This window comes from Ascaphus truei (assembly GCF_040206685.1).
Source record: "Ascaphus truei isolate aAscTru1 chromosome 12 unlocalized genomic scaffold, aAscTru1.hap1 SUPER_12_unloc_8, whole genome shotgun sequence".
NCBI lineage: Eukaryota > Metazoa > Chordata > Amphibia > Anura > Ascaphidae > Ascaphus > Ascaphus truei.
Genome location: NW_027453844.1, coordinates 344,607 through 359,880, shown reverse-complemented (window position 1 = coordinate 359,880; position 15,274 = coordinate 344,607). Strand labels below are relative to the sequence as shown.

General features: G+C 46.7%; 2 protein-coding genes across 2 annotated transcripts; one reads left to right on the top strand and one right to left on the bottom strand.

Moving 5' to 3' along the window:
* The first annotated feature begins 3,267 nt into the window (after window positions 1–3,267).
* On the top strand, window positions 3,268–4,090 carry LOC142473873 (histone H3). The gene has a single exon (XM_075580815.1). It carries the CDS (start codon window positions 3,286–3,288, stop codon window positions 3,694–3,696), a length of 411 nt encoding a protein of 136 aa, XP_075436930.1. The 5' UTR covers window positions 3,268–3,285; the 3' UTR covers window positions 3,697–4,090.
* A 169-nt stretch (window positions 4,091–4,259) lies between these two features.
* On the bottom strand, window positions 4,260–5,115 carry LOC142473871 (histone H1.5-like). Its single transcript, XM_075580814.1, has one exon. The coding sequence runs from the start codon at window positions 5,087–5,089 to the stop codon at window positions 4,766–4,768; it is 324 nt and encodes a 107-aa protein (XP_075436929.1). The 5' UTR covers window positions 5,090–5,115; the 3' UTR covers window positions 4,260–4,765.
* Window positions 5,116–15,274: the final 10,159 nt, after the last annotated feature.

Below are 15,274 nucleotides of genomic sequence, written 5' to 3'. Positions count from 1 at the left end.
ATTGGTTTGATTGGTTAGTATTACTATTCATTTTGATTTGGTTTAGGAATTAATTGGTTTCATTGGTTAATGGTTTAATTAATTCATTGTTCGTGTTGTTTATTGCTTGTATTCATTGGCTTAGCTGGCTACTGTTTTTATTTACTTTATTTAGGTATGCTAATGCAGTGTTTAATAATGGGCAAATAATCTTTTATCCATATGTGGATAATAGTTATTTTGCACATTACTGTACGGGTTTGGGCGGAGAGTCGTGTATTGATGTTTGTTAAATCTTTTTTTTAATATACATGTGTTTCATAGTGTAGATGTGCAGGTGGTCTCCGGAGCTGACCCTCGTTGGTTTTATGTCCGGTGACCCCCTGCTTCCTGAGATACAGGCATCTTTATGGGGTGCCGGTATCCCCTGCAGTTTCAAGCTTCCACGTCACGTGACCGGGACATTTAAATGCTGCAGGGGATACCGGCACCCCATAACGGGGCCTGTATCTCCTGAAGTAGGGGGTCCTCGGACCTGAAACCAATGCGGTTCAGCTCCGGAGACCCCCTGCTCATGTACACTATTATTAAAATGATTTTAATTAGTGTACGATCGCTTGTGTAACAGCCTTGCATGGAGATGGCAAATCACCATGCAAATGTTACATGCAGCTTTTTTTTCTATCAGCTAGTGTATGGGAAGTTTAAGAATGCTAGCAGGGGGGAAAAAAGCAACACGTACGCTGTGGGTGTTTTGAGCACATACGTTAAAAAATGGGCTCAAGGCCTTAGTGAAACGCGTCCCCGGCCTCACTTTTTAACGGACATGCTATTTTTTAACATCAGAACGCAAACCCATTGAGCTTAGTGCATAGCCCCCATACAATACAATGAGGCTGGAGCTTTTCAGGCTTTTCATTCTCTCCCTTCATTTACATTTCACAAAACAATCTAACAGCTGTTTAGATTACAGATATTCAAAGACATACTAACATATGTTTTAGAAATATATATACTATATTTTAAACATGATGGAAGTTATACGATATGTAGCAAGCTGTGCAAAAAAATTCAGTATAATAAGGCAGAACTATGCTTATAGGAGATCATGTTAATATGGATATTAAGTTAAAGGTGACACTGTATGCATATATGTGTGTTTATTTCCCAGAAACCATAGCTGCAGTGGAAACATGGTATAACACAAGATAATGGTGATATGCCAGGTTACAGACAATATACTATATACAATATTTCCTCTACAGAGGAGAGTAGAAAGATATGCAGATTGATACATTGAATCAAACACTGAATGTTTTCAATTTAGAGAGATACCTTCCCCCTGAGATTATTATTGTAGATTGGTTGCAACATATATCACTGTTACACTAGTTTGTAAGAGTAGCTAATGATAGCAATTGTATAGGAGATAGTTACTTAGTAGGATTGGTTAGTGGAGATTGTGACACATTTGAGCACTAAGTAGTTATTTGCATAGAAAATGATCACACTAGTGTTATTAACTTGGTCGCTTGAGCACCTGTTTAGGTAAAAGTAATCACCATGTTGGTTTAGGCACATAATAATAATAATAATAATAATAATAATAATAATAATAATAATAATAATAATAATAATAATAATAATAATAATAATAATAATAATAATGTTATTGTTGTTATTATTATTATTATTATTATTATTATTATTATTATTATTATTATTATTATTATTATTATTATTATTATTATATGTTAGATTTCATTCACTGAGGTTGTCACAAACAACGTATTAATTTTATTTTACTTATTTCTGTGGGGGAAAAAATGATGGTCTCCAAAAAATTAGAGTATTGAATGTATTGATTCCAATACATATGTAATGCATTTTATCTATAAATAATAAAAGAACAAAACAGCATTGGATACGTTATAGATAATATATTAATTAGAGGAGGTGAACTATTGGAGAGAAACAACTGTTTTTCTCTTCACCACTTAAAGTAAAGATTGGTAGGTTCATGTGTAATGTTTGTTCATAGTAATAGTGTGACAAGTATTAAAAGTGAAGGCTTATTAAGAATGGGATATTGAGTGCAGCTTTGGGGAAAATATCTCTTCAATTTGTAGTTACAAATAACTAACTGACTTATTCAGGATACATAAGAAATCTATAGTTTAAAAAAGAATGAACAGTATGAGAAGATACATTAATTAATAAAAAAAAAACATATTGAAACAATGGAAATATATCCTTATCCAGATCTGCCTAAATGGTGAAATAGTTTGACAAGCATTGGAAAAAAGATGCAAAAACACAGCAACAATTAATGCATAATTAAATAGTCATCTTACATGCTAATATTGAAAATGAAAAATAAAAAACAAGTCTTGATATAGTTCAGCTTCTGTTTAAATGTATTAGATAGTGTGTATTTACATTGGTAATTTTAATATTTCATATGCAGTGATATAGTTCAATAAATAAGGAATGAGGATACGTTTAATAGATATCTTTAAATACAGGCCCCTGTTCAGTCTAGTTATATTACTCTAACATCAGATGTTCATCTTTATTTAGAAAATACACAATACATTATGGAATATTTAATTTGTGCTTAAACTATAACACATTGTGTATACACATATACAGACTTGGTATTTTAATTAAAAGCAAACTACTGTGACTGGAGCATTAGAGGGAAGCCAAAGAGCCCGGTTAGGAGCTGATCAGATCACACAGAGCAGTGACAGCGAGAAGACATTGAGGGAAGCCCCATTTATAGCGCAGCACTGCCACCGTGTGGTGCTCTGGGAACTGCAGGCATTAAGGAAACGAGCCGCGCGGATCCGCTTCTTTGTGTCTCTGTGTTCGGGTTTATAATAATAACACAATGTGAACATTAGAAGAAGAGGAACCAAGAAAGTCCCATTGAAGCAATGATCTGGGAAAGAAAACCCCTCATATTACATTTCACCGATTAAAGATCATTTGAATACTTGGTATAAGTACATGTTCCATGTCAGAGAGCTCTGTGCTGTATCTGTGCAAACACTAATGTTATCACATTAAATCTTTTTAATTGTCCCACTTACAAGCACTAAATATATAATAACTTTATTAGGACGATATCGGTCTGAGGCGGGATTTTTGAACATCGCAACGGCTTTCACAGAACCAATCAGAGCGAAGGGCGGGACCAAAGCAGCCAATCACAGCGATCTGCAGTCCATAAATACGCAGCTGCAGCGTTTTTTTTCTTTATTAGTTCCTGACCGGAGACGCGCACTGACACAGCAGCACAGGATGGCCCGGACCAAGCAGACCGCCCGGAAATCCACCGGAGGGAAGGCTCCCCGTAAGCAGCTAGCGACCAAGGCTGCCAGAAAGAGCGCACCGGCCACCGGCGGAGTGAAGAAGCCTCACCGCTACCGGCCCGGTACTGTGGCTCTCAGGGAGATCCGCCGCTACCAGAAGTCCACCGAGCTGCTCATCCGCAAGCTGCCCTTCCAGCGCCTGGTCCGGGAGATCGCCCAGGACTTCAAGACTGACCTGCGCTTCCAGAGCTCGGCTGTCATGGCTCTGCAGGAGGCCAGCGAGGCTTATCTGGTGGGGCTCTTCGAGGACACCAACCTGTGCGCTATCCACGCCAAGAGGGTCACCATCATGCCCAAGGACATCCAGCTGGCCCGCAGGATCAGAGGCGAGAGAGCTTAGGCCGGCTGCACCCTGACTTCATTTACACCCCAAAAACAAAGGCTCTTTTAAGAGCCACCACATTTTCAATGAAATTGCCTGATCAATATGAACACACGGATACTGATCTCAATATAGAGAATTAAAGAAGTGTGTTATCATTGTACCAACATATGTACTTGATATGTGACAATATAGATAAACGCACCTTCAATATTTGTGTATTCTTTGTCATGTGATATATAGACTTGCATGCATAGTCACCATTTCATGCTGTATATGGGTGCACGTAAAGACAAACCTGTAAATGTCCCCCCTCCCATGTGCCACTGGTGATCAAACTGAAGTGTTATGGAATAGCGTGTGCTTGATGCTTTCAATGTGATGTAAACAATTTTTTTAATAACATGGTGATAAATACGTTTTTCTGATGTAAACTACACTTTTTTTAATTTTATATAAACCGTGTATGTGAATATTATGTAGACAAACAAAACCATAATGTCACCTAATATGTCAGTTTGTCCGAGAATTTTTTATTCGTGAAATAGGTTAGGGACTACAAACTTACACATGCACCTTACAGTGCTCGCAGTATCAATTCATATACACTTATGCTCTGGCAGTGTAACACAAACCCCTGCATGGGATAAGTTGGAGAAACATTCCCAGTTACACATTATGTGCACAGCTCTCTATGTGGGGTTGTGGTGGCTCTTAAAAGAGCCTTTGTGTTTGTAAGAGGCTGAAGTTCTCGGTCTCACTTCTTAGGAGCTGCCGCCCTCTTGGGCTTTGCTGCTTTGGGTTTGGCTGCCTTGGCCTTAGCTGGACTCTTAGCAGCTTTTGTCTTCACAGCCTTTTTAGCCGCCGGGCTCTTCACAGCCTTCCTGGGCTTGGCAGCTTTAGACTTCTTCGGGCTTTTTGCTGGCTTCTTGGCGGCCGCCGGTTTCTTGACCTTTTTGGGGCTTTTCTTCACTCCCGCCGGAGCCTTTTTGGGTTTCTTGGGGGACTTGGCGGGTTTCTTTGCCACTGGCTTCTTGGGTTTCCCCACATCCCTTTTCTTGGCCGCCTTCTCCTTGCTCTCCAGCTGCTACTTATTCAGCTTGAACGATCCGGAGGCTCCGCTCCCTTTCAGCTGGATCAGGGTTTCCTTGCTCACCAAGCCCTTGAGAGCCAGCTTCAGGCGGCTGTTATTCTTCTCCACATCGTAGCCTCCTGCAGCCAGAGCCTTCTTCAGAGCGGACAGGGAGACCCCGCTGCGCTCCTTAGAGGCGGACACAGCTCTCACTATCAGATCGGACACGCTGGGACCGGACTTTGCTGGGCGGCTTTTCGAGGCTCCGGACGCTTTCTTCGGCTGCTTCTTCTTGGCGGCGCTTTCAGCTGGAGGAGGAGCAGGAGCGGTCTCGGCCATTGCAGCTGCAGGTAAAATATCCCAACACACTGACAGAAAGTTATACTGGGGGCGGGGACCTGCCGGAACTTATATAGAGAGCCTGCTGCTCTGTGATTGGTTAGTTATCGGAGTGAGCTTCTTTCTCATTGGGTATAATCACTAAGCCCCGCCCCTGACTCTCATCCTCCCGGATCACAAACACTGCTCTGACTTTGTGTTTCTGAGGCTGCAAGAAAAGGGCATTTTATCCCCTAATTATTACTCACATCCCCCCTTCTTGCATGCAATTTATAAGGAATTATATTCTCTTCACTGCTGTATCATTTTTCTGCTGGGAAAGTACAAACACAATTAGGAATAATGGGTGAAAGTTCGGCTCTGTAGCCCGGGATTTGCCAGATTTCATTCATATCTGTCTATTTCTGTCACTTTTACTTTGCTCAGACTAAATGTGCAACCTCCATCCTCATACAGTGACACTAAGAACATATTATTCTACAGTATCAGTTTAAAATAATGTGCATATAAATATATAAACATGGTCTGGGGATTCACTATATATGTACAAGTAGCACAATAATTCCTGTGCAGTGTACATTGCTATTTCATGTTGTTCCATTTCCCCGGTACTAAGCTCTGTATTATTCCATTGTCAGTTATGAATATTGGTTATTAAATGGGAGATTCGAAAAGTTTTGTATTCCATCTGTTCTGCAAATGAATAGTTTATAATGATATGTATGTAACATGTTTTCTAAAAACAATCATAGTAACATACACATCATGTGAATGACAGTAAATATATTTTAATAATGTAATAATCAAACAACTATTTTGTTTAAGCTTTATAATACAATTGGGAAGTGTTAAAAATATGTTTATCTGTGGGTTACAAAAAAATGTGTATGTGATATTAATGGAAGATTAGGTTATTAATCACCCTGTGTGTTACATAACTATGTAATGTCATTATTAGCACTATGTATAGGAACTGACATGTTTTGTGACCATTGTCACCAGAGCCCAGAACTTTTAACATCTTTACATCAGGATCACTATCACCAGAAATAAATAATAATAATAAAAATAATAGTACGTTCTTGTATAGCGCTGCTAGTTTTATGTAGCACTTTACAGGGACATTTTGCAGACACAGTCCCTGCCCCGTGGAGCTTACAATCTATTTTGTTGGAGCCAGAGACACAGGGAGATAAAATGACTTGGCCAAGGTCACACGTGGTTGACACTAGGAGTTGAACCAGGCTTCAAACTCACTCTCAATGCCAGTGTGTTTTACTCAGTGTTTACTCACTGAGCCACTCCTTCTCCCGAATGACACACTAGTTGAATAAACAAAAGTTTATTCTGGCAAGCCAGAAAACACACAACATACATGTGACGGTTGGGGTAGCCAGCCTCACATAATAAGGTAAAGCCTGGCGTCTCTCAGCTGTGTCTCCGTAAAACTCCCACTTGCTCCGCTGACCGGGCTTCTCTGGCGCTTCTCAGCTGAGATCAGTGCTTGTGTATGCTATTTAACACAAAGCACTTTTTAAAAGCCTGCCAGCGCATCTCCGATCGCCTCCATAGGTTGTCTGGTTCCCTACACCGGCCTCACTCCTTACATAGCCCCTGCTGGATATCCTTAACATGGAGCAGGGGCCCTTGACCAATCACAACTTGTATTGTGACGTTGCCGCCAAACACAGGATGAGCACTCGCCCTGCTGCACAAATGGGGGAAGGGGATCAGCTTAAGTGCTCAAGACCAACCCTGCAATAGGTCCCCCCGGTCAGCCCCAAATATCCCGCTGGGAAGGCGCCACCAGGTCTGCGGGAAACAATTGGCTCTAGCCCAGTGACCTTATTTCTAGCCCTTTCCTGCTCACCATTTTTTTTCACCATAAGCTTTAATGGTCCCCAGGCCTGAGCCTGGGGTGGACATGCTTTCCCCCGATGGGGAACAATGACAGCCCTTGTGCTTTCTTCCCCTCCCAGCACAAGACTGACTAAATGTGATACTGTGAGGATTCGCTGTTCTGCTGCTCCTGCCCCTTTAACCCTCACTTGCCCATTGGACTACCATAACACTCAAGAGTGGCAAACTGGGGTGGAACTTACGCACGGTGCGCGGGTTCTGTGCAGTCCCCTTCGGTCTCTGGGCATGGAGCGCGTTCTTGCTCCTCCTGTCTTGATGCGCAGCGCGCATGCATGGTACACGGTCTTCCCTGTGGTCTGCGGTATCCGCCCCTCTGACCCGCCCCCGTCCTGGCATCACCCCTATGCAGCGCGGTTACGCCCCTCACTCCGCCTCTACCTCAGCGGGTCCTGCCTCTGGTACCCGGCCCTGTCCTGATATCACTGTAATGCGGCGCAGTTGCGCCCCTCCTCTATCTCCATGGGTCTCGCCTCTGGTTTCCGCCCTCATGGCGGTGCGGGTGTCGTGGCGCACAATGACAGCGCGTGACCAGGTCACCTACGGGTTTTGCGGGGGGCATGCACAAATTCTGACGCGGTAGCTATTGGCTGTGTAATAGGACACACCTGCATGATCCAGCAGCCTATCCTGTCCGCACGTCTGCTTCCTGGTTGCCTCCCATTGGTGGGAGGTCCTATAAATATGCTTTCAGAGCTCCCAGTCATTGCCGAGCATAACCTCTGTTTGTGTGACGCTGCAGTCATCACCTAGTTCCTGTCTGCCTGAACCCTGCTGCCTGACCCTGCATGGATACTACTCTGTGATGCTCTCCTGCACTGACCTTGGCTTTGGCAACGACTACTCTGTGATGCTCTCCTGCTTGGCTCCACGACTACTCTACGCTCTACCACCCTGACCCTGGCTACGTACCCCAACAATCCGCTGCTCTATACTCCAAGATTCACAAGTACCTCACTTACCCTGTCTTCTGTTACTCTGATCCGGCCTGTACGACTGTCCTATACTCTAGATGTGCCCTCGTGGTTGTGGTTGGCGTTCTATACAAATCCATACCTCAGCCCCACGGTCACGCCTCGTTTGTAGTGAGCTACGGGTTACAGATACTCCCAATTGGAAGTCTCTGCAAGGGGCGGGCTCATGGACTGTACCCATCTTGGATAGGCTTACACAGGCCATGAGTCACCACCTTACTTCCTTCACTGGGGGGTCACTGGCTCATAGATTAACCTGTTAGTGCTCTGAACATAATAGGGACTTACATAATAGATACACTATGTGGGAAAGAGAGGAATTATGGGACATACCCTCTTACACTGGATAGGGGTAGTTTGGGCAGTTAACACGCAGGTGGCCCAGCCAATTACACAAGGAGCACTGGCCCTCGTGGGCAACCTCCATCGGCTCTACTTCAACACCCCGGGTTTTTGACTTCTTCCCCCCTGGTTTGGTGGCCTGGGGAGGGTGAGCTACCTTAGGTCTTTTGACCGCCAGCACTGGAGTAAGGGTAAGGAAACGCTTTTCCAACTGTGGCCGTGTGGCCACTGTCACGATGGACGGATCGTATCAACAATTTTATATTTTAGGGAAATAGATTGAGCACACAAGTTGAGCAAAATAAACTGACATTTATTTCCTTAATAGACAGACACACGACAACCTTAGAATATACTTGACAAAACACTTACTGAGGAAGAGAATGGGATAGAATGTCCAGAAGTAAAACAAAGCACCAGAATATTGTCTTTTAAAATGCTGTCCTTTTGCAAGGGGCGTAAATTGCCAGCCCAATAAGTCTGTGAAAATTGCAAAGTTCTTTCTGGTCCATTGGGGTTCGTTAGATAACCCCCAGCACTAACGGGATCCTGAAGAAGAGTTATGTCCTTGGTTCTGATGTAATTAACTTGTTGCGTTAGGGAATCGTTGCTGCTGCTCTTATCCGCTTGTAGAAGCAAAGTGGAAATTTGTTCATATTGTAAAAGAGAGACGAAAGACAACGGGGATAGCTTAGGGAGCATGTATATAGGGTCGGCTAGCATATCTATAACATACCCGCCCAATCCCCTTCGTGGGAACCTCCATCCCACCAATCTCCATCTTGCCCCCAGTTTGCAGATGGGCACTACAGGGATTTCCAGTTGATACAGCGCCTGTGCAACTCTGACACCTGGGCTGCTTACCATATGAGTGCTCCCCTTTTTACCTGGCTTCTCCCAGGCTAGGAGTTGGACCCAAGGTGTGAACTAGCCCAGATGACTAACAGGATCTCCTGGTCAGCGAGCATCCCGGCTAATTCACACTTTGTGGCTCTGGGGCTTTCATCTGCAACACTTCCCTAGATCCATAGCCATTGCCCTAACAGGGAGTCTCTGAAGTTTGCAGAAGGAAGTGCCCCCAGCTCATCAGTGTAAAACATGTTGTTACTGGTTGCATTGCAAAGGCAAGTAGAAAAAGCCTCATCCTGCCTGTACATTTAAAACTGCAGCCAGATAGGCACTTTATTAAAAATATATGTTCTATTTGTCCTAAAGTCATCACTGGAGTTATCGGCATTCGGCCGTGCCTGGGATGTCTGCCAGCAAGTAGGCAAGCCAGGTGACAGTGCGAAGGCTCCCCTTAGACCACCACCGGGGCTAGGTAAGCCCTTTCAGCACAAGGCTGTTCAGTGGGACGGCGGCATTCACTTTCTGTAGCCCATCGCTGGGAGTTCTGGAGAGCCGGATCCTGCCTGATGTCCTTGGAGAAGCAAGGCAGGGAAGCTCAGTGTAGCAGGCGGGACGCTGATGTGGTAGTGGTTGTGGCCACTATTTGTGGGGCTAAGCACCCGGAGACCGAGACCCTGAAGACTATCTCAGAGGCGGACCTCAACCCTCCAGGGCTTTCCCCAGTTGCCATTCCTACTATGGCGTATAATTGTGAGGCTCTGTTTGCCATGTTGGGTCAAGGCGCAATGGCAGACCCTCACCTACAGTTAACCTAAATACTGAGAGACCTTGTCAGACCTTCTCCTGCCCTATCCCAGACCCCAAAATGAGGCCCCAGTACCTCCCTGGGGTCTGATAATTTATAAATAACATACCTCCCCATACACCACATTTTTCACCATTGTGTCCAGTATTTTTGGACAAGACACTTGGCAACCCTAGTGCTGGCAAGCCAAGTACTTCCAGAAGCTGACTCTACATGAGACACTAGCCGAGGTTGAGTCAGCCATGAGCCAGAGGGGCTGAACGAGAGATTGACCGAGACATTGCCGGTGAATCTGTCTCCATGAGAGCAACCTTGCTGGCTTAGGAATGTGCCACACAGGTGCTTTGACTTCTGGCCGCCAAGATGACGGACGACGGTGTGCCCCCGAGTACACAGCAAGAAAAGTGGGTACTGACCCCTGCTACTATGCCGGTTAGGAGAGCACCCCAAATTGTTGACTCTCTGCAAGTCACCAAGCCATGTGGGTCAGCCGGGTGCCGAAGATGCTGTAGCAAAGACGGCAGAGGATGCCCATGAGGGCCAGTGCTCCCGGGGAGACCAGTTAAACCATCTGCGGATGAGTACCCCAAGACATCCCAATCAATTATCCCCAATCTGGGGCAAAGTCCCCAAACAACAGGGCTTACCGACTATGAGAGGCTAGCCCCAGCAAAGGAACCACAAGCAGTTGTGTGGTTCCAGCGGAGGACCCAGTCAGCGATCCCTACGGCTGTGTGCAGCAATCAGGCTGGAGGACTATGCAGTCCATAGAAGAACAGTTTTGCGTCCAGGGGTCCCAGGTAATCGGCAGGCGTTTGGACTGGGGGACCCCAACACTACAGCACCTCTTGAGCAACCTGATATGGTTAGTCCAGAGCATCCAATCCCAGGAACGGGGATGCGGGTGGAGCTGCCAGAGGATGCTATTTGACTGCTTTCAAAGGGTGCAAATGTTGGGTAGTTACCCTGGCGGAGGTGCCTTTGGTGCTGCTGCCAGACACAGTGTTTCTTGTTCCCCAGCTTTTGGTGCCAAAGAGTGTCATGATCTGTGAAGAGACAAGGCAGGTAAGACCAGACAAAGCCCAACCAAGCAAAACCTGTGTCCCTAATTACTTGAATACAACCCCCCCCCACCTTTTTCAAATCCTCTGACAGTGTGACGGAGTGTGAATGGCCAGAGCTCAGTGAGTGGTCCCCCGATATGGAGGGCATGAGACCTCAGTTGGCTGAGTCTGTCTGTTCAGTCCCCCAGACCTTATGTGTTTTTTTTACTGGGCCAGCTATGGGCAGAGAGGGGCCAGCTATTGTGTCACTGGGTGGGTAGGGAACAGAGTTTATAGGGAGCTAAGGAGATCCTGCTTATGGGGCATTAAGGGGTTGCTCACACCAGAGCCTGTCTAGTGCAAATGTTCTGTGGGTTGAAGGCATCCCAGGAGGCATCAGCGTTTGACCGTGCCCGGGAAACCTGCCGTCCGGAAGGCATGGCCAGGAGACAGTGTGAGAGCTCCCAGGAGAATGCCACCGGGACTAGGTGAGCATTTCCAGTGAGAGGCTGGGAGTGGATCAGCGGTATTTGTAGTATATAACCCTCCAAAGGGAGATTGAGAGAGCCAGGCTCTGCCCAACGCCCTGGCAGTAGCAATGGGAGAAGGCTTAGTGGAGCAGGGTGATACAGATCTGAAGCTCGCAGCTCCCCAGTGGGAGTGGAAGCAAAGCACGGCTGACTACCCCAATACCGTGTGCAATGGCCACCTCTGCCAGGCTTATTGTGCCCAATGTATAGGATTTTTTCTTTGTGTAACCCTTCCAGAAAAGAGCTAATCACTGATGTCTGGAAGTGGAAAACTGTATAAAGTGGGGATAGGGATGTGGTAACTACACATCAACACAAACATTTTATCATGCCGTGATGGTCTTCACCTACTGCTGACAGTCTTTACTTCAATCCGCTGCAGATGTGGGACCTGTCCTGTCAAGGCCACCCGCTTCATTGTCCGCTGACCTGGGACCTCTCCTGAAACCTGGTAAGTGAGAAGTAATGTTCCTTGATTGTAAGTGTCAAATCTATGGTGTGTCTTACAATCACTGGCAGCTTACACAAGAGGAAATACGGTAATACAAATAACACATAGAGTCCAGGTCCCCTCTGGACTTCCCCCTTGTTCCCCGGCCCCCATGGTTCCCCATATTAAGAGATACACCATTGCTTATAGTTTATGTTGTTGTTTCTTGTTTATTTATTGTAAGGTCCGGGGGAACACCTCTCTCTAAAGGGGCTCCCCCAGTGACTTTACTCACCCCCGCTCCAGCTCTGCCTTCTCGCCGCTGCGGGCGGGATCTCCCTTCTCCTCTGCTTCCCGCGGCAGCTTCTGATCTCGCGCATACGCGCGCACGGCAGAGGACTTTTACGTCCTCCCTCAGGGGGAGTTCCCGCCCCCAGCTGAGGCCGCGCACGCCTCTCCCGCGCGGCGCACATGCCTGATTTGCGTGCACCGCTCACAAGCTGCACATCTAGCACAGCTGTGGTGAGTTTCTCCCTACCAATCCCTATCTTTCCTGGGACCGCTCCCTCGTTACTCCCCCTCTCCCTATTGGTCCTTCCTCCTACGTATACCTTGCTCAGCCATTCATTCTTTGGCTGAGCATAGCTTTGTTTGACCTGTGTTAACCACGGTCGTGCCTGCCTCAGTTCCTGTCTCTTTGTCTCCTTAGTGATCCCTTGCGTACCGAACCGGCCTGGCTGTGGATCCGCTCTTGTCTTCTACCCTTGGTTTGTATCCTGACCTCCTGGACTCCCCGACCCCTTCACCTCGGTTTGTGGATTCCGACCTACCTCCCGGCTCTGGATCCCAGGCTCTAGGTACAACCTATCTTTGAGAACCTCCCTTCTCGTCTGGCGAGTATCTTACTTTATCTTATACTCCCAGACGGTTCCAGACGCCTATTTTCCACTTTCCAGGTGTGTCCCCGTAGCTGTGGGTGCAGTTTGTTACCCATCTCACCTCAGTTTCGGGGTCCCTCGTTGTCCGTGGTGAGCTCAGTGTAACATTATGCTCAGCCCCACAGACATGGACCCCAAGAGGTTGAGCAACCAAGCCCCATTCAGCGACTTCTCCAGCTAGAGGCGCAGCTTGCCTCCATGACACAGGAGCTCTCTAGACTCTCCTCATTGCAGCCTTCCCCAGGCTCCTCTGCCATGGCAACTGTGGCGTTTCCCTCCCCGGTTCTTCCCGTGGCTGTGGATCCTCATCTCCCGGCTCCCAACCGCTATGCAGGGGATCCCCACAAGTGCAGAGGGTTTCTTAATGAGTGTGAGATGCAATTTGAATTATCACCTTTATGCTTCCCCACTGCTCGTTCAAAGGTGACCTATATTATGTCTCTCTTGAACGGAAAGGCCCTAGCCTGGGCATCCCCCATCTGGGAGCGGGAGCCTACCATGACGCATGACTATTCTCGCTTTCTTCGAGAATTCAGGAAAGTATTCGATACGCCTGGTCGTCAAATTACGGCAGATTCTTCTCTCTTCCATATTCCCCAGGGTACTCGTCCTGTCGCCGAGTATGCTTTGGACTTCCGGACTATCGCGGCGGAGACCTCCTGGAATGATGGCTCACTATCAGCAGCCTTTTGGCAGGGTCTGTCGGATGCCATCAAGGACCAGCTGGCCACTATGGAGAGACCCACCAGATTGGAGGATCTCATTGCAGTCTGCATCCGCGTGGACCAGCGGCTACGAGAGAGGAGACTTGAACGCGCTCTTCCTCGTATCAACTCCTCCCGATCTTCCAGCCGTAGTCTCGTCCATCACGTCCCCTAACCCATGTATGAGCCCGAACCTATGCAGCACGGAGGTCATCGTCTATCCGCGTCTGAGAGACAGCGCCGACGAGATGGTGGACTGTGCCATTACTGCGGTCATCCCGGTCATCTGCTGGTAAGCTGTCCTCTGCGACCGGGAAATGCCAGGACCCAATAAGGTATGAGGGGGTCTCATTGGGTATAATCTCTTCCCCTCTTTCTTCTTCTAAAGTACTTCCCAATCGTATAATGCTGCCTATTTCTCTGGCCTGGAAAAACTCCCTGATCCCCGCCTCTGCATTTATAGATTCTGGGTCTCAGGGGAACTTTATTGATCAGAGTTTTGTCTATAGGAATGGGATTCCTTTTCGATCTAAGGCTGTTCCAGTTGGTCTGGAGGCCATAGACGGCGTCCACTCCAACCAGCCTTTATTTATCTGGAGACTTGTTCTCTATCCCTTCCCACGGAGGACGGTCACCAAGAGAAGATTATCTTGGACGTGATCCATACTCCATCGGTAGATGTAATTCTAGGTTTCCCCTGGCTGCAACTTCATAACCCACAATTAGATTGGGTTGGTAAGGAGCCCATATGATGGAGCCCCCAGTGCCTGAAGACCTGTCTTCCCCCCCAAACGGACGTTAGCCGGAGTGGAATTACCCGCAGAGTATAAAACTTCCCTTCCAACGGTCTACTGGTACCTGGCGGACGTTTTTGATAAGGTCCGTTCTGAAGTGTTACCTCCCCATAGAGACTTTGACTGTCCTATTGAGCTTCTTCCCGGTGCTACCTTACCCAAGAGCCGTTCTTACCCCCTATCCATACCTGAGACCAAGGCCATGACCGAGTATATCCAGGATAATTTGAGGAAGGGTTTCATCCGCAATTCATCATCTCCAGCTGGAGCTGGATTTTTTTTGTTATGAAAAAGGATGGTTCCTTGCGCCCCTGTATTTTTTTTTCTTCAACTTTGAGTTTATTGAAAGAGTTTTCAGTACATACAGTATCACAGTACACATCAAGTGAATCTCTCAAACATAACATTCCAGTGCGATACCAAAGTACTCTCCTGAGTACCTATGCAGTCTGAACCTTAACATAACTCCGGTTTTGCATTATGTGGTACAATTAGGGTGCTGCGCTATGGGGGAAATAAAATAAAAGTTAGGATAGGGTGGGGGAGATTGGGGGGGGGGGGGTGATGACCTCACGGGCGCGGTCCTCTCCAGTTTTTAGAATAAAAAATAGTATTCAGATCACGATTTGCATCATCCCTCAGCTCTTGTCGACTTAGCTCTTAGGTCTCTTATGTCCTATTGCTTCCCTGGGTGTGCCCGAGTTGCCTACTGCAATGCTCCCGTCCTTCGAATGAAAACACATTTTGAACTATTATTGCCAAATTGTGGTGACCTCTACCCCTGGGATATCTGTCTGTTCCAACCAGGGCGACCAGACTTTTAGATATTTATCACCAGTGTCATTAACCAAACTCGTTA